At 45.0% G+C, this 18695-nt stretch overlaps 2 protein-coding genes across 7 annotated transcripts in view; both read left to right on the forward strand.

Annotated features, from left to right (window-relative positions):
- Nucleotides 1-3211, forward strand: part of LOC135536797 (PHD finger protein 20-like protein 1) — a 40690-nt gene extending 37479 nt beyond the window's left edge. For all 6 annotated transcript variants that reach the window (XM_064963023.1, XM_064963024.1, XM_064963025.1 and 3 more), the window contains one exon: nucleotides 1258-3211. In XM_064963023.1, coding sequence (XP_064819095.1) covers nucleotides 1258-1400 — 143 coding nt within the window. In that variant the 3' untranslated portion in view covers nucleotides 1401-3211. The remainder of the gene's footprint in view (nucleotides 1-1257) is intronic.
- LOC135536785 (thyroglobulin-like) overlaps nucleotides 2823-18695 on the forward strand; it is a 103192-nt gene continuing 87319 nt past the window's right edge. Inside the window, exons 1-17 of the mRNA XM_064963016.1 lie at nucleotides 2823-2854; nucleotides 3807-3880; nucleotides 5318-5426; nucleotides 6291-6388; nucleotides 6581-6769; nucleotides 6991-7150; nucleotides 9613-9719; nucleotides 10435-10578; nucleotides 10814-10999; nucleotides 11295-11804; nucleotides 11989-12230; nucleotides 14872-15028; nucleotides 16768-16912; nucleotides 17127-17260; nucleotides 17528-17665; nucleotides 18085-18162; nucleotides 18299-18381. Coding sequence (XP_064819088.1) covers nucleotides 2823-2854; nucleotides 3807-3880; nucleotides 5318-5426; nucleotides 6291-6388; nucleotides 6581-6769; nucleotides 6991-7150; nucleotides 9613-9719; nucleotides 10435-10578; nucleotides 10814-10999; nucleotides 11295-11804; nucleotides 11989-12230; nucleotides 14872-15028; nucleotides 16768-16912; nucleotides 17127-17260; nucleotides 17528-17665; nucleotides 18085-18162; nucleotides 18299-18381 — 2586 coding nt within the window. The remainder of the gene's footprint in view (nucleotides 2855-3806; nucleotides 3881-5317; nucleotides 5427-6290; nucleotides 6389-6580; nucleotides 6770-6990; nucleotides 7151-9612; nucleotides 9720-10434; nucleotides 10579-10813; nucleotides 11000-11294; nucleotides 11805-11988; nucleotides 12231-14871; nucleotides 15029-16767; nucleotides 16913-17126; nucleotides 17261-17527; nucleotides 17666-18084; nucleotides 18163-18298; nucleotides 18382-18695) is intronic.

Here is an 18695-nt window from a genome sequence, read left to right on the forward strand (position 1 = left end):
TACACTGTCCTATCCTATACACTAATAATACACTGTCCTATCCTATACACTAATAATACACTGTCCTATCCTATACAGTGTCCTATCCTATACACTGTCCTATCCTATAGACTAATAATACACTGTCCTATCATATACAGTGTCCTATCCAATACACTGTCCTATCCTATACACTAATAATACACTGTCCTATCCTATACAGTGTCCTATCCTATACACTGTCCTATCCTATACACTAATAATACACTGTCCTATCCTATACACTAATAATACACTGTCCTATCCTATACACTAATAATACACTGTCCTATCCTATAGACTAATAATACACTATCCTATCCTATAGACTAATAATACACTATCCTATCCTATACACTAATAATACACTGTCCTATCCTATACACTAATACACTGTCCTATCCTATACACTAGTACACTGTCCTATCCTATACACTAATAATATACTGTCCTATCCTATACACTAATACACTGTCCTCTCCTATACACTAATAATACACTGTCCTCTCCTATACACTAATAATACACTGTCCTATCCTATACACCAATAATACTGTCCTATCCTATACACCAATATTATACTGTCCTATCCTATACACTAATAATATACTGTCCTATCCTATACACTGTCCTATCCTATACACTAATAATACACTGTCCTATCCTATACACTAATATACTGTCCTATCCTATACACTAATAATACACTGTCCTGTCCTATCCTATACACTAATAATAGACTGTCCTATCCTATACACTAATAATACACTGTCCTATCCTATACACTAATAATACACTGTCCTATCCTATACACTGTCCTATCCTATACACTGTCCTATCCTATACACTAATAATACACTGTCCTATCCTATAGACTAATAATACACTGTCCTATCCCATACACCAATATACTGTCCTATCCTATACACCAATATACTGTCCTATCCTATACACTAATAATACACTGTCCTGTCCTATCCTATACACTAATAATACACTGTCCTATCCTATACACTAATAATACACTGTCCTATCCTATACACTAATAATACACTGTCCTATCCTATACACTGTCCTATCCTATACACTGTCCTATCCTATACACTAATAATACACTGTCCTATCCTATAGACTAATAATACCAAAGCAGTGAGAGGTAATGACCCGATTGTAATTAAAGGAGGAACTCGTTCTTACCTTATTAGATCCTAACCATCTCTCTCTCTCTGCGTCCCTCAGTGTTGGAGAGCTGGCTGGACTTCACTGGGGAGTTGGAGCCTCCGGACCCCCTGGCCAGACTGCCTCAGCTTAAACACCGCATCAAGCAGCTCCTCACAGACCTGAGCAAGGTGCAACAGATGAGCACCCTGTGTTCTGTGTGAGTTTGGGTTGGCCTGACCTAGGTAGAATCTGGCCCGTGTCTGGCCTGGGTTAGCATGGCAACAGCACCAGGCATCTGGTGTCATCACAGCACTTCACAGAGGAGAGTCCTATCCAAACCCAGGGTGAACCCCGTCCTCTCTCTCTGGCACCGAAGCACATCGTCTGCTGTGGTCCATGAACTGTCAAACTGAGCATACCCCCTCCTCCTCGACGACAGACTGTGGGAGTGAAGCTTCAGTTGGCTCAATACAAGGGGGATGAATGGATGTATAGAGACCAACAGGAAAGAGTTGAGTCCAGTGGACTCTTGGTATTGGAAAGAAGGGCGTTTTGAGTTGGAGTAACTGACAAGTATTGAGTTGACGAAATGGGACTTGTGGATGAAAAGTACCAGTTTAATACAGTGTTAGTTTGTAGGGCCCAGGACGTTTGTTGTTTTAACGAAAACTCCCTGTTATGAAGTGCCCACAACGTTTTCATAACCAGGAAATGCGGGTTTGTCCACGCACATTAAATCTGTTCACACGCATTCTATGAAATAGCTGAAATTCAATTTAATTCAATTAGATTATTAAAATGCTATGAGATCACCTCGTCATGAGTCCGTCCCAAATAGAACCCTATTCCCTTTATAGTGCACTACTTTAGACCGTAGTACACTACAGTATGTAGGGAATATATGGGGGCCATTTGGGAAACGACCCATCACTCTCTTGCCTCAGTAAGAGCAGAGCTGTGGAAGCCTTGCTTGTGTGATATATGAGTTCATGCAGAAACTAAATCACCAAGGTGAATGTTAGATGATATTGTAGCGAGCTTTAACCTGCCAGAAATCTGTTCTGTTTTGGGAAACGTGGTCTGAAACTTGTTTGACATGTTTTAAAATTTCGAGTTCCCCCTCAAGTTCACACTAGGGTGAGATGATTTGTTTAAAAAAAACAGTGCTAACATCAGTCATTTAGCGACTGCATTCTGATTTCATTTCAGGAATCTATTGCCACCTTTTACAATCGTTAACTTTCATTCTCTTTATGTGCCAAGTCTGAAGGTATGACCCAGCAAGTTTACAATGTTAACATGGGGAAAGATATATATATATATTTGACTGGTGTATGTAATATACCCAATCCACAGACAGACATAGGACTGTGTGTCTTCAGGATATCTCCATGACAACCACGGAAATGGCCTTGATATCACGGGATATCTGTGGCACGTTTGTCTCTGTGTGTATGTCCCGAAATGGCACCCTATTCCCTATGTAGTGCACTACTTTTGACCCTGAGCCCTATGGAGCCTGTTCAAAAAGTAGCGCCCTGTGTAGGGAATAGGGTGCCATTTGGGGACGTAGCCTCTGTCTGTGGGGTTTTTGATGCTTTCAGTACGGCCCTAGTATGGCCGCTACGTCACATAACACCACAATGTCTTCGGGCTCAGGGGACACGTTTGACTTGTACCACAGTAAGCTAAATTGCCAGCTGGATGTAAAATGCGTATATAAAAAAAAAAGCAATGTGTTGATTGCTGTTTTTTGGGTCATTTAATGTACAGTTTTTATAACTGTAAAGATGAGGAAACATCTATAGAAATGCATAAGAGGATAAAATATACTTGAAGAAAAATGACTATGTTTATTTAGAGTTTCTATTAACCTGTATAAAAAGTGTTTTAGAACCAGTCGGTAGGGGAGAAAACAAAGTAGATTTTTATTGACATATACCAGCTGTACATTAAGAGTTTATTTAAGACCTGTTCTTTGTGATTTACTACATGTACAATGCCATTAAAAAAAGATATTCTGGATATTTAATATCTCGTCTTATGCTTATTATTTTAAATGATATATTACAGAGTTGGTGTGTGCTAAACTGTTACACATTCAAATGTTAATTTGTGTTGTCTGTTGCTGGCCTAGTTTTCCATGTTTTCATGACATTTGACTTCAGAAACCTGTCGTCCGTTGGCTCTTGAAAGAGCGTCATCCCGAAGGTGCAAGTCATGTTCACCTGGGTCGTATTTATTAGTGTAAACCGTAGTAAAATGTTTTGCAACGTAAACAACAGTTTCTTATTGGACAAATTCAGATAGTCCCGCTGACGTTTCTGTCCGCTTTTTTCCGATTTGGTTTCTAGGTTTCTACTGCATCCCAGGTCAAGTCTTGCATGACCAACTCCTCCCTTCTGAGTCTCAGGCTTGGCTGCTCCCACTAGAATGTTCCAGAACTTCCATTGTTCCAAACACACATGAGTGTTCCATGTTTGGCAAGTGAGGACCACGTGTGTCACACACTCCATCCTGAGTGCGGTGACCACCTAGGGGAGGATGACATTGCAGTTAACACTGATGGTATAAATCCAGAGGTTTAGTCCCAGTCTCATCACAGTTAAACGGGCAGACTGACTGAGGAAGATGATGAGCCTGGTTCAGATCTCCTCCATGCTGCTGTGTTACCTTTGTCTGTCTGAGGGGAAGATTTCAGGTAAAACCTTAGGGCTCTTAGTTTAGCTTGGGTTTTTGAATATTTCAAAGTTATTTTCAGCTGTAATTTAAACCTCTTATTTCTTTATTATGCTTTTTATAAGTTTATAATTTTGTGTTTTGTAAATCCACTATATATTCCAAACTATGTAGACACCCCTTCAAATTAGTGGATTTGGCTATTTCACTCTGTATAAAATTGAGCACTCCGCCTTGCAATCTCCATAGACAAACACTGACAGTAGAATGGCCTTACTGATGAACTCAGTGACTTTCAACATGGCACCGTCATAGGATGCCACCTTTCCAACACGTCAGTTTGTATAATTTCTGCCCTGCTAGAGCTGCCCCGGTCAACTGTAAGTGCTTTTATTGTGAAGTGGAAACGTCTAGGAGCAACAACGGTTCAGACGCAAAGTGGTAGGCCACGCAAGCTCACAGAACGGGACCGCCAAATGCTGAAACACAAAACATTGTGTCCTCGGTTGCCACACTCGCTACCGAGTTCCAAACTGCCTCTGGAAGCAACGTCGGCACAATTACTGTTCGTCGGGAGCTTCGTGAAATGTGTTTTCATGACCGAGCAGTGATGAATCACGCTTCACCATCTGGAGCAGTGGAAACACGTTCTCTGGAGTGATGAATCACGTTTCACCATCTGGAGCAGTGGAAACACGTTCTCTGGAGTGATGAATCACGCTTCGCCATCCGGCAGTCCAACGGACAAATCTGGGTTTGGCACTACCTACCCAAAAGCATAGTGCCAACTGTAAAGTTTGGTGGAAAAGGAATAATGGTCTGGGGCTGTTTTTCATGGTTCAGGCTAGGCCCTTTTAATTTCAGTGAGGAGAAAGCTTAATGCTACAGAAAACAATGACATTATACACGATTCTGTTTCCAACTTTGTGGCAACAGTTTGGGGAAAGCCCTTTCCTGTTTTTCAGCATGACAATGCCATCGGTGCACAAAGCCAGGTCCCTTTAGAAATGGTTTGTCGAGTTCAGTGTGGAAGAACTTGACAGGCCTGCACAGGTTCCTTACCCCATCAAACACCTTCAAGGTGAATTGGAAAGCCGACTGCGAGCCAGTCCAAATCGCCCAACGTCAGTGCCCAACCTCACTAATGCTCTTGTGGCTGAATGGAAGCAATGTTCCAACATCTAGTGGAAAGCCTTCCCAGAAGACGGGAGGCTGTTATAGCAGCAAAGGGGGGACCAACTCCATAGTAATGTCCTTGATTTTGGAATGAGGTGTTGGACGTGCAGGTGTCCACACACTTTTGAGGATGTAGTGTATTTATTATACTATCATTTAGGCTGTGTTTGTTTCCTGTGTGTATGAGCCATATGCCTGTAAGCCGAATACAGCATCTTTAAATTCCCCACAAAGAAATGGACGCAGTTTTGAACAACTAAATTGTATTTGCTGGTGTTTTCAGAATATCAACTGGAGTCTGAGACCCTGAGTCAGTGTGAGTCTCTACGTGGTGGTAGTTCTGTCCGGCAACAAGACCATGTCCCCCAGTGCTCAGAGGACGGGCGATTCAGGTATACCTGACAGTGCTGTATATGACACAAGCTAGCCAGGACGTATAAAGCTAGCTAGAAAGTATAAAGCTAGCTAGGACGTATAAAGCTAGCCAGGACGTATAAAGCTAGCCAGGACGTATAAAGCTTGCCAGGACGTATAAAGCTTGCCAGGACGGATAAAGCCAGCCAGGACGGATAAAGCCAGCCAGGACGGATAAAGCCAGCCTGGACGGTAAAAGCTAGCCTGGACCGGGAAAAGCTAGCCTGGACCGTTAAAGCTAGCCAGGACGGGTAAAGCTAGCCAGGACGGGTGAAGCTAGCCAGGACGGGTGAAGCTAGCCTGGACGGTAAAGCTAGCCTGGACGGTAAAGCTGGCCAGGACGGGTAAAGCTAGCCAGGACGGGTAAAGCTAGCCAGGACTGGTAAAGCTAGCCAGGACGGGTAAAGCTAGCCAGGAGGGGTAAAGCTAGCCAGGACGGGGAAAAGCTAGCCAGGATGGGTTAAAGCTAGCCAGGACGGGTTAAAGCTAGCCAGGACGGTTAAAGCTAGCCAGGACGGTTAAAGCTAGCCAGGACGGTAAAGCTAGCCAGGACGGTTAAAGCTAGCCAGGACGGTTAAAGCTAGCCAGGACGGTAAAGCTAGCCAGGACGGTTAAAGCTAGCCAGGACGGTTAAAGCTAGCCAGGACGGGTGCTAGCCAGGACTGTAAAGAAGCAATTTCCCTGAATATGTCCCAAATGGCACCCTATTCCCAATCCCTATGTAGTGCACTACTTGCCTAGGGCTCCGGTCAAACGTAGTGCACTATGCCGGCCGGGAATAGGGTGCCATTTGGGAAGCGTGCCGCTGTACCCTGTTCTCTCCTAACTGTTGTGTGCTCCAGACACATCCAGTGCAGCGGTGCTGGTGGTGAGTGCTGGTGTGTGAACGCAGAGGGAGCTGAGATCTCTGGATCCAGACAGAACGGATCAGCTGTGTACTGTGAGCAGAACGCCCGTCTTCCTAGAAATATCTGTTTTAACAATGAAACCACATTGGTGCCTGATGGGATGAATCCCCCTGGGAACCCGAGCCAGGCTCATGTTGAACACTGGAGACCTTTTGAGATGCACTATGTAAATGCTGTCTATCATCATTGACCTCTTCCTCCTCTTCCTCCTCCTCCTCCCACAGGTCTGACGTCCTGCCAGCTCCACAGACAGCAGGCCCTGCTGAGTGGTGATGCCCCCCTGGTGCCCCAGTGCCAGGCCTCTGGGGAGTACCAGGCGGTGCAGTGTGACAGCGCCCGGGGACAGTGCTGGTGTGTAGACCTGGAAGGCATGGAGCTCTATGGGACCCGGCAGAACGGAAAACCCTCTCAGTGTGAGTTAGTTAGGAGCAGGATGACTTGTGTTGTGTATTGATATGTCATTTACCACCTACAGTATTATGTTCATCCATTTTCTAATGGGTGACCCCCAGCGGGAATCGGACCCCAAAATCCCTGACGTTGCAAGTGCCATGCTCTACCAACTAGGCCACACAGCACAGTAATATATAAATGACTGGAGCTGATCAGAACAACCTTTGACCTTTTCCCTCAGGCCCAGGCAGCTGTGAGGTGAGGTCGAGGCGTCTCCTCCACGGCGTCGGGGAGCGCTCCCCCCCTCAGTGCTCGGCCGACGGCTCCTTCCTGTCCGTGCAGTGCAAGTTTGTCAACACCACTGACAGGATGGTCTTGGACCTGCTGCACACGTTCAACAGGTGAGTGCCTGGAAGGGGAAGATATGCACTCCATAGGGCTCTTGTCAAAAGTAGTGCACTATAAATGGATGCATAATATACCGTTTGGGAAGCTGACATTCACTGTTAGACCGTTGGAATCTCATATATATATATCCCATTTAGCAGACGCTTTTGTCCAAAGCGACTTACAAGTCGGCTGGGGCCACTACTTTTACATATGGGTGGTCCCAGTGGGAATCGAACCCACGACGCTTGGCGTTGCAAGCGCCATGCTCTACCGACTGAGCCACACAGGACTCATCTATCACTCACTCACACAAACACACTGCTGGGGGTTTGCTTTGACCTGGCTGTGCATAGGGATCCTGTGTGTGAGTGAGGCTTTGTACAACGCTTTTTATCGTTTCTGCCTCTAGATGGCAGCGTAATGCTTAGACCCGTGGACACTGATGCGCTGACAGGAGAACTGGGAGCCCAAATTCCCATTATTTTTCCCTCCTCGCTCTACATTTCTGACCTGATAGGATCCTATTATTGTGTATGTTGACTGGAACATGTTATGAGGAATGGAGACGCTTGGTCTCCTGGGAACTTATTGCAATTTTCAGAATTCACACATTTTTATTTTATTTTACCTTTATTTAACTTGGCAAGTCAGTTAAGAATAAATTCTGAAATTCAATGACGGCCTAGGAACAGTGGGCTAACTGTTCAGGGGCAGAACAACAGATTTTTACCTTGTCAGCTCGGGGATTCGATTTTTCAACCTTTCGGTTACTAGTCCAACGCTCTAACCACTAGGCTACCTGCCACTCCAACCACTAGGCTACCTGCCACTCCAACCACTAGGCTACCTGCCACTCTAACCACTAGGCTACCTGCCACTCTAACCACTAGGCTACCTGCCACTCTAACCACTAGGCTACCTGCCACTCTTACCACTAGGCTACCTGCCACTCTAACCACTAGGCTACCTGCCACTCTAACCACTAGGCTACCTGCCACTCTAACCACTAGGCTACCTGCCACTCTAACCACTAGGCTACCTGCCACTCTAACCACTAGGCTACCTGCCACTCTAACCACTAGGCTACCTGCCACTCTAACCACTAGGCTACCTGCCACTCTAACCACTAGGCTACCTGCCACTCTAACCACTAGGCTACCTGCCACTCTAACCACTAGGCTACCTGCCACTCTAACCACTAGGCTACCTGCCTCCCCTCATTCATTAGAAATGTTTCACAGTGTCTAAAGTAAACAATGTAATCATTCCAGATGTTTCAGATGATCCAGCAATATGTAAACATTTCATCTGGAATGTGGGTTGGGACAAATAGTTGACACGTTGTAAATCTCATGGAGGAGTATGATGTTCCTCTCATTCATGTGGAGGGTTTTCAGTCCTCCTTAGTTAGCGCAGCTGCAAAAACTCCAACCCAAACGACTGTAGCCTACACAAAAATGTCTACTTTCAGACCTTGAATTATCATTTTATAATAATAATCTTAATTTTGTCTATTTCTGGCTAGCGGATGTTTTCACATCCGTCTCTCGGCAACAAATGGCATTATATTCCCTACTTAGTGTGCGTACCCGGGCTTGTGCAGTGAACTCTTTGCATGATTGGCCCCCAGCCTGGACAAGACTGTCTCTGTTATCACTCCAGGCTCCAGCCAAGTACAGCCAAGGGGTCAAAAGTCAAGTTGTTCCTGGTCCTCTAAAACCACACAGGAACTGGTCTGAAATGCCAACCAGCCTGCAGACATTTCTCAAATGACTCCCAAGATCAAAAACGTAAAGGAAGAGATTCCTTTTTATATTGGCAACACAAATGACAGGAGGACGGCGTCGACTGAGTCCATGACATGTTTATTATGAGGCTTCCTTTTGCCTTCATGACAGGCGCTCTTGAAGAGACTATTGTATGTGGATCCATGTTGTAAGTTCATGAAATACTGTCTTTGTGGAAGAGCTAACTCTTTACAACTTTAATGAGATCCTCCCAGATAACTTGAATTACTTTGTCATCCTCATGTACTGGATAATATAGTATTATAATTAGTATTGTAGTATTATAATTAGTATTGTAGTATTATAATTCGTATTGTAGTATTATTATAATTCGTATTGTAGTATTAATATAATTAGTATTGTAGTATTATTATAATTAGTATTGTAGTATTATTATAATTAGCATTGTAGTATTATTATAATTAGTATTGTAGTATTATTATAGTTAGTATTGTAGTATTGTTATAATTAGTATTGTAGTATTGTTATAATTAGTATTGTAGTATTATTATAATTCGTATTGTAGTATTATTATAATTAGTATTGTAGTATTGTTATAATTAGTATTGTAGTAGTATTATAATTAGTATTGTAGTATTATTATAATTAGTATTATAGAGTACTGTCATGTATTTTACTCTATTTTAGACAGAGTGAAGTGAGAAGAGGTGTGATATCTTCCACAGGTTCCCTAAAGTATTCCAGACGTTCAGCAGCTTCAGACAGATGTTCCCAGAGGTGTCCAGTTACTGTTTCTGTGCTGACAGCAGAGGCAGGGAGCTCCCCAGCACAGGTGAGATAGATGCTACATCAACAGGTGACACACACACACACACAGGAACCATGATTTACAATAACTCTGAACTGGATTTTCATCAAGAATCAGAAATAGATCTTTTTAAATAACTGTATTATTTGGTATTTTACTAGGATCCCCATCAGCTGTTGAGAAAGCAGCAGCAACTCTTCCTGGGGTCCAACACAGAACATGAAACATGACAGAATATAGAACATTAATAGACAAGGACAGAACTACAGACATTTAAAATGTCACGTGTCAGTAGACACAAACACAATATCTGGGTCAAATAGAGGAGAGGTGTTGTGACGTGTTGCTTTATCTGTTTTTGAAACCAGGTTTGCTGTTTATTTGAGCAATAAGAGATGGAAGGGATGCAATCATGGCTCTGTATTATACTGTACAGCTTTCTTGAACTGGATCTGGATTTGGGGACTTTGAAAAGACCCCTGGTGGCGTGTCTGGTCGGGAAAGTGTTTGTGTCAGAGCTGGGTCTACGTTGACTATGCAAACAATTTGGGATTTTCAACACATTGTTTCTTATAAAAATGTTGTTTTTTAAAGTGATGCAGTCAGTATCTCCTCAACTCTTAGCCAAGAGAGACTGGCATGTATAGTATTTACATCAGCCCTCTGATTACAATGAAGAGCAAGACGTGTCGCTATTCAACAGTGTGTGTTAGTAACATCCTTGTTTCCCTGTGTTCAGGTGTGGAGCTGCTGCTAGATGAGGTGTACGACACCGCCTTCTCAGGTCTGGACTCAGGCCGCTCCTTCTCGCAGACCAACATGTACCGCATCCTACAGAGGAGGTTCCTGGCCATCCAGCTGGCGATGAGTGGCAGGTTCAGATGTACGTTAGTTTCATCAATCTGGCTTCGTTTCTATCAGTGGTGGCTGGTGGCACATTCATTTGTAGGACGGGCTCATAGCGAATAACTAGACTGGAATCAAACACATTAAACACGTGCTTTCCATGTGTTTGATACCATTCCCTTTATTCCTGCTATCATTAGAAGCTGTCCTCCCGTAACCAGCCTCCTCTGGTTCCCATTATATTTCCGGTATTTAATCTATCTGTCCTGTAGGCCCCAGCCCTTGTGAGAGCGAGCGGTCCGCTGGTGCCCAAGCTGGCAATGTGTTTGTGGCGTCCTGTGCTTCCGACGGGGGTTACGTGCCAACCCAGTGCCAGGCGGGTGGGCAGTGCTGGTGTGTCGACCCCACAGGGAAGGAGATCTTTGGGACACGACAACATGGAGGACACCCTGACTGTGGTAACTAAGTAACAGTGTTGTTGGTTTCAAATAATGCTTTGACAATTTAGGTGTTCCAAACCAACAGTACAATACCATTGACTGTGCGGACAGAGAGCACACCTCAATAATCGCTTACTGAATAAAAGCTTATCTGCGTTGTTTTGTATTTTCATTTCAGTTAACTTTCTTATCCCACAGGGGGATATTCATTTATCATGCTGTACATAGAAGCCATTAAAAAAACAACAGTCAATATTTTAGGCCTCTATAGAAAATTAATAGAAATATGCCATTTTCCCTCTACTGAACCCAGGGGCTGGAGTGAAGGACTGTACCTCTGAGCGTCGCCAGGCCCTCTCCAGGCTCCTCTCCAGCCCCTCAGGTCAGGTGCCATCAGCCAAGAACTCACAGACACAACCAGTCCCAAGCCCCCTGTCTCCATGCAGCCCCCAACTCCAACAGCTCCTGCTGGGGACTCTTGGAGAGTCCCTTTCCGAGCGATCCGATTTAGGAGACATCCTGGCTGAGACGATTCAGGGGATGTTCCCTAGCGGGGCCATGGCCCTCAAGGCCCTGTCTCTAGCCTCCAACCCCAAGAGACTCCAGGAGAACCTGTTCGGAGGGAAGTTCTTAGGGAACGCTGGGATGTTTAACTTCACTGGGGCCGTCGGTGTCAGCGGCACGTTGACTTTCAGTCAAGCCAGTCTGACAAACAACCAAGATCTGGTTCAACTCATCAGCGCCACCCTGGAAAACGAAGACTTCCTCTCCACCTTACGCCAAACCATCCTCTTATCCAAAGCCGAGGACAGCACCCAGCTAGGTTCGTTTTGTAACTTCGTCTTGACTTTAAAAAAATCATTACAAGCTATTTGTTTCTACCATCGAGGAGCTCTTTGGAAACAAGTGTTTAGATAAATGTGCTTTCCACTGGGGATCCAATGTACATCTTACCGTATTAGTTGCTTTTTTTATCCAAATCAATTAAAATCATTTGACTTCAAAAGGTGAGCTGTTCAGGGTCTTGTTTGAGGGCGCCCAGTCCGGTGGTGCTGGTTGTGAGAGGGAGCCCTCTGCCCTGTACGTGCCCAGCTGTGATGACAGAGGCCAGTATCAGGAGATCCAGTGCCAAGGCTCGGAGTGTTGGTGTGCTGACCCCCAGGGTCAGGAGGTCACGGGGTCACGCTTCAATGGTCAAAGGCCAAGGTGTCCGTCACGATGCGAGAGGGAGCGAGCGGCTGCTCAGAAGGTAATTACTTTATGACACTCCCCCAGCACAACTGTAAATAGCTACCGTACTGACTCTTCTCTACCTACAACCTGTCTGTAAATAGCTACCGTACTGACTCTTCTCTACCTGCATCCTGTCTGTAAATAACTACAGTACTGACTCTTCTCTACCTGCATCCTGTCTGTAAATAACTACCTTACTGACTCTTCTCTACCTGCATCCTGTCTGTAAATAACTACAGTACTGACTCTTCCCTACCTGCATCCTGTCTGTAAATAACTACCTTACTGACTCTTCTCTACCTGCATCCTGTCTGTAAATAACTACAGTACTGACCCTTCCCTACCTGCATCCTGTCTGTAAATAACTACAGTATTGACTCTTCCCTACCTGCATCCTGTCTGTAAATAACTACAGTACTGACCCTTCCCTACCTGCATCCTGTCTGTAAATAACTACAGTACTGACCCTTCCCTACCTGCATCCTGTCTGTAAATAACTACAGTACTGACTCTTCCCTACCTGCATCCTGTCTGTAAATAACTACCTTACTGACCCTTCCCTACCTGCATCCTGTCTGTAAATAACTACAGTACTGACCCTTCCCTACCTGCATCCTGTCTGTAAATAACTACCTTACTGACTCTTCCCTACCTGCATCCTGTCTGTAAATAACTACAGTACTGACCCTTCCCTACCTGCATCCTGTCTGTAAATAACTACCTTACTGACCCTTCTCTACCTGCATCCTGTCTGTAAATAACTACAGTATTGACTCTTCCCTACCTGCATCCTGTCTGTAAATAACTACAGTACTGACTCTTCTCTACCTGCATCCTGTCTGTAAATAACTACCTTACTGACTCTTCTCTACCTGCATCCTGTCTGTAAATAACTACAGTACTGACCCTTCCCTACCTGCATCCTGTCTGTAAATAACTACAGTACTGACTCTTCCCTACCTGCATCCTGTCTGTAAATAACTACCTTACTGACTCTTCTCTACCTGCATCCTGTCTGTAAATAACTACAGTACTGACCCTTCCCTACCTGCATCCTGTCTGTAAATAACTACCATACTGACCCTTCCCTACCTGCATCCTGTCTGTAAATAACTACAGTACTGACTCTTCTCTACCTGCATCCTGTCTGTAAATAACTACAGTACTGACTCTTCTCTACCTGCATCCTGTCTGTAAATAACTACAGTACTGACTCTTCCCTACCTGCATCCTGTCTGTAAATAACTACCATACTGACCCTTCCCTACCTGCATCCTGTCTGTAAATAACTACAGTATTGACTCTTCCCTACCTGCATCCTGTCTGTAAATAACTACCTTACTGACCCTTCTCTACCTGCATCCTGTCTGTAAATAACTACAGTACTGACTCTTCTCTACCTGCACCCTGTCTGTAAATAACTACCTTACTGACTCTTCCCTACCTGCATCCTGTCTGTAAATAACTACAGTACTGACCCTTCTCTACCTGCACCCTGTCTGTAAATAACTACAGTACTGACTCTTCTCTACCTGCATCCTGTCTGTAAATAACTACAGTACTGACTCTTCCCTACCTGCACCCTGTCTGTAAATAACTACCTTACTGACTCTTCTCTACCTGCATCCTGTCTGTAAATAACTACAGTACTGACTCTTCTCTACCTGCATCCTGTCTGTAAATAACTACAGTACTGACCCTTCTCTACCTGCATCCTGTCTGTAAATAACTACAGTACTGACTCTTCTCTACCTGCATCCTGTCTGTAAATAACTACAGTACTGACTCTTCTCTACCTGCATCCTGTCTGTAAATAACTACAGTACTGACCCTTCCCTACCTGCATCCTGTCTGTAAATAACTACCTTACTGACTCTTCTCTACCTGCACCCTGTCTGTAAATAACTACCTTACTGACTCTTCTCTACCTGCATCCTGTCTGTAAATAACTACAGTACTGACTCTTCTCTACCTGCATCCTGTCTGTAAATAACTACAGTACTGACTCTTCTCTACCTGCATCCTGTCTGTAAATAACTACAGTACTGACTCTTCTCTACCTGCATCCTGTCTGTAAATAACTACAGTACTGACTCTTCCCTACCTGCATCCTGTCTGTAAATAACTACAGTACTGACTCTTCTCTACCTGCATCCTGTCTGTAAATAACTACAGTACTGACTCTTCTCTACCTGCACCCTGTCTGTAAATAACTACAGTACTGACTCTTCTCTACCTGCATCCTGTCTGTAAATAACTACAGTACTGACTCTTCCCTACCTGCATCCTGTCTGTAAATAACTACAGTACTGACTCTTCCCTACCTGCATCCTGTCTGTAAATAACTACAGTACTGACTCTTCTCTACCTGCATCCTGTCTGTAAATAACTACAGTATTGACTCTTCCCTACCTGCATCCTGTCTGTAAATAACTACAGTACTGACTCTTCCCTACCCGCATCCTGTCTGTAAATAACTACAGTACTGACCCTTCTTTCTGTGCTGTATTTGATCTCACTTTGTATTTTTTTATTGTATCTTTGTTGAATACTTTACATGTTGGTTACGCTGATTGTGCAGAGAGTAAAGCTTCATTGTACTGTACTGTGTAAACCTACGATGTGCATATGCAAATAAACTTTGATACAATTTAAAGGTGAAGTCAGGCCAGGCTGCTGGGGTAGAGGTGTTCATGCCGAAGTGTGCGGAGGACGGGAGCTACGTGGCGTTGCAGTGTCTGGGAAAGAGTTGCTTCTGTCTGGACCTCCTGGGAGAGAGACACGCCACTGTCCCTGTAGGACAGACTGTTCAGTGTGAGTAGGCAGATCCACCACTCGTCAGACACAGATTAAACCTAGTCCTGGACTGAAAAGCATGTCCCATGGAGATTGAAATTGCTTCTTAGTCCAAGACCAGGTTTAATCTGTGTCCGGTAAACTGGCCCATAGTGTGCAGTCCATCTAGCTGTATTACCTTGCCCTGGTCCAAACTACTACATTATTAAGGGGGTAGGGTGCCCTGGTCCAAACTACTACATTATTAAGGGGGGTAGGGTACCCTGGTCCAAACTACTACATTATTAAGGGGGGTAGGGTGCTCTGGTCCAAACCACTACATTATTAAGGGGGTAGGGTGCCCTGGTCCAAACCACTACATTATTAAGGGGGTAGGGTGCCCTGGTCCAAACCACTACATTATTAAGGGGGGTAGGGTGCCCTGCTCCAAACTACTACATTATTAAGGGGGTAGGGTGCCCTGGTCCAAACCACTACATTATTAAGGGAGTAGGGTGCCCTGGTCCAAACTACTACATTATTAAGGGGGTAGGGTGCCCTGGTCCAAACCACTACATTATTAAGGGAGTAGGGTGCCCTGGTCCAAACTGCTACATTATTAAGGGAGTAGGGTGCCCTGGTCCAAACCACTACATTATTAAGGGAGTAGGGTGCCCTGGTCCAAACCACTACATTATTAAGTGGGGTAGGATGTCTTGGTCCAAACCACTACATTATTAAGGGAGCAGGGTGCCCTGGTCCAAACTACTACATTATTAAGGGGGTAGGGTGCCCTGGTCCAAACTACTACATTATTAAGGGGGTAGGGTGCCCTGGTCCAAACTACTACATTATTAAGTGGGTAGGGTACCCTGGTCCAAACTACTACATTATTAAGGGAGTAGCGTGCCCTGGTCCAAACTACTACATTATTAAGGGGGGTAGGGTGCTCTGGTCCAAACCACTACATTATTAAGGGGGTAGGGTGCCCTGGTCCAAACCACTACATCATTAAGGGGGGTAGGGTGCCCTGGTCCAAACTACTACATTATTAAGGGGGGTAGGATGTCTTGGTCCAAACTACTACATTATTAAGGGAGTAGGGTGCCCTGGTCCAAACTACTACATTATTAAGGGGGTAGGGTGCTCTGGTCCAAACCACTACATTATTAAGGGGGTAGGGTGCTCTGGTCCAAACCACTACATTTTGAGGGAGTAGGGTGCCCTGGTCCAAACTACTACATTATTAAGGGGGTAGGGTGCTCTGGTCCAAACCACTACATTATTAAGGGGGGTAGGGTACCCTGGTCCAAACCACTACATTATTAAGGGGGTAGGGTGCTCTGGTCCAAACCACTACATTATTAAGGGGGTAGGGTGCCCTGGTCCAAACCACTACATTATTAAGGGGGGTAGGGTGCCCTGGTCCAAACTACTACATTATTAAGTGGGTAGGGTGCCCTGGTCCAAACTACTACATTATTAAGTGGGTAGGGTGCTCTGGTCCAAACCACTACATTATTAAGTGGGTAGGGTACCCTGGTCCAAACCACTACATTATTAAGGGAGTAGGGTGCCCTGGTCCAAACCACTACATTATTAAGGGGGTAGGGTACCCTGGTCCAAACTACTACATTATTAAGGGGGTAGGGTGCCCTGGTCCAAACTACTACATTATTAAGTGGGTAGGGTGCTCTGGTCCAAACCACTACATTATTAAGGGGGGTAGGATGTCATTTTGGACATAACAATTGTTTGAGCTATTCCTCTGTCTCCAGGTCCCCCCCCCCTGTCTCCCCTTCCCTCCCCAGGGTCAGCTCCAGGCTCCTGTTCCCTGGCGGTGGCTGAGGTGGACCAATTCCAGGAGGAGGCTGAGCGTCTGGCCCTCCTCTCCAACAGCTCCCACATCCCCCTGGGCTACAGGTAACCCTGAAGAAGAGACAGTGTGCCGACGCCTGGGTGTTTTCCCATCACATTATTGGACCATGTGTAGAGTGTGACTATATTCATTTATAATATTGATAATACGTTGTATTTTAAGTAATGACACTGTACTGTTCCGTTAGTCAGAACCTCTCCAACATGTTTGTGTGTCAACTCATGCTCTTCTGCTGGATGTTCTCCTCTGGGGTACCAGCTACCTGCTGGCTGAAGGTCTCCGTCTGACCTCTGACGAGCTACTCCACGCCCTCTCCTCCGACCAGACCACGCTGCTCTCTGATAGGCTGCTGAGCCACTCACACTCTGCTCTACGACTTGCTGCCCACTCCAGTATGTGTCTGGTGTGATGTCATATCCTCTGGATATGTCGTCATATCCTTCTCTGCATGACGTGCTCCACTACTTGTTTCTTTCATTGCCAGGCGTTAACTACTAATGAGTGTTAGGTGGCTACTGTTGTAATATTTAGTGTCATCTCAATGTCATTGCTTCTCTCTCATAGTGTTTTTGTTGTTGTTGTTGTTATTAACTGAAACATGTCGTTAATATTGCAGTCAAACACGCTGTGAACATACGTGTTGTATTTTCTCTCCCCAGCTCTGCGGTTCTATTGGCAGAGCCAGCAGGCAGCATCTGTGGAGGAGAGACAGTCTCTACTGCTGGGCTACCAGCCCTACAGGCCCCAGTGTGATGCCCACAGACAGTGGCTGCCCACCCAGTGCCACCCCAGCACAGGTCAGAGTCACACCTCCGACCTCTGACCTCCAACCCAACTCGACATTGTAACTGTAGTAGTGTAATACAAGCCACAGTACCGGTCATTGTACCTTCTCTAGACCCTTCTAGAAGAACACCTCTCATAATGAGCAACGCCTCATTGTTTCATTCATAATATGTTGATTGGAAACAGATGAGACTAATGAAGTAGCTACAGTGGTGTTATACTGACTGAGTTGTAACTGTCTCCAGGTCAGTGTTATATTGACTGCGTTGTAACTGTCTCCAGGTCAGTGTTATATTGACTGAGTTGTAACTGTCTCCAGGTCAGTGTTATATTGACTGAGTTGTAACTGTCTCCAGGTCAGTGTTATATTGACTGAGTTGTAACTGTCTCCAGGTCAGTGTTATATTGACTGAGTTGTAACTGTCTCCAGGTCAGTGTTGGTGTGTGGATGAGGAAGGAGGATACATCCCAGCTTCCCTGACCAGTCGCTCCCTCCAGAGACCACAGTGTAAGACAGGACATTATATATTTTCTCACTGACCTCCATTGTTCTGTATGTAAGGATAGCACTCCTCCGATCTGCTTTTGTCGGTGTTGAATGATTTGAGTTGTCTTCTCCTCTCTCCTCTCCTCTCGTCTTCCAGGCCAGACCCGGTGTCAGAGAGGTTATGCTCAGGCTCTGCTCTCTGATTGGACACAGTCCTCCTACGACCCAACTTGTGAAGTGGTGAAAATCCTCGTCAGAATGTTGAGCATAAATATCAGGAAATTGATTCGTTTTGTTTTATTCTGCCTTAATTCTGCTCTGTCTGTCTCCTTGTTGTAACTTCTGTCTGTCTCCTTGTTGTAACTTCTGTCTGTCTCCTTGTTGTAACTTCTGTCTGTCTCCTCCTTGGTGTAACTTCTGTGTCTCCTCCTTGGTGTAACTTCTGTCTGTCTCCTTGGTGTAACTTCTGTCTGTCTCCTTGGTGTAACTTCTGTCTGTCTCCTTGGTGTAACTTCTGTCTGTCTCCTTGGTGTAACTTCTGTCTGTCTCCTTGT

This window comes from Oncorhynchus masou, unplaced genomic scaffold (genome assembly GCF_036934945.1).
Source record: "Oncorhynchus masou masou isolate Uvic2021 unplaced genomic scaffold, UVic_Omas_1.1 unplaced_scaffold_664, whole genome shotgun sequence".
NCBI classification, from domain to species: domain Eukaryota; kingdom Metazoa; phylum Chordata; class Actinopteri; order Salmoniformes; family Salmonidae; genus Oncorhynchus; species Oncorhynchus masou.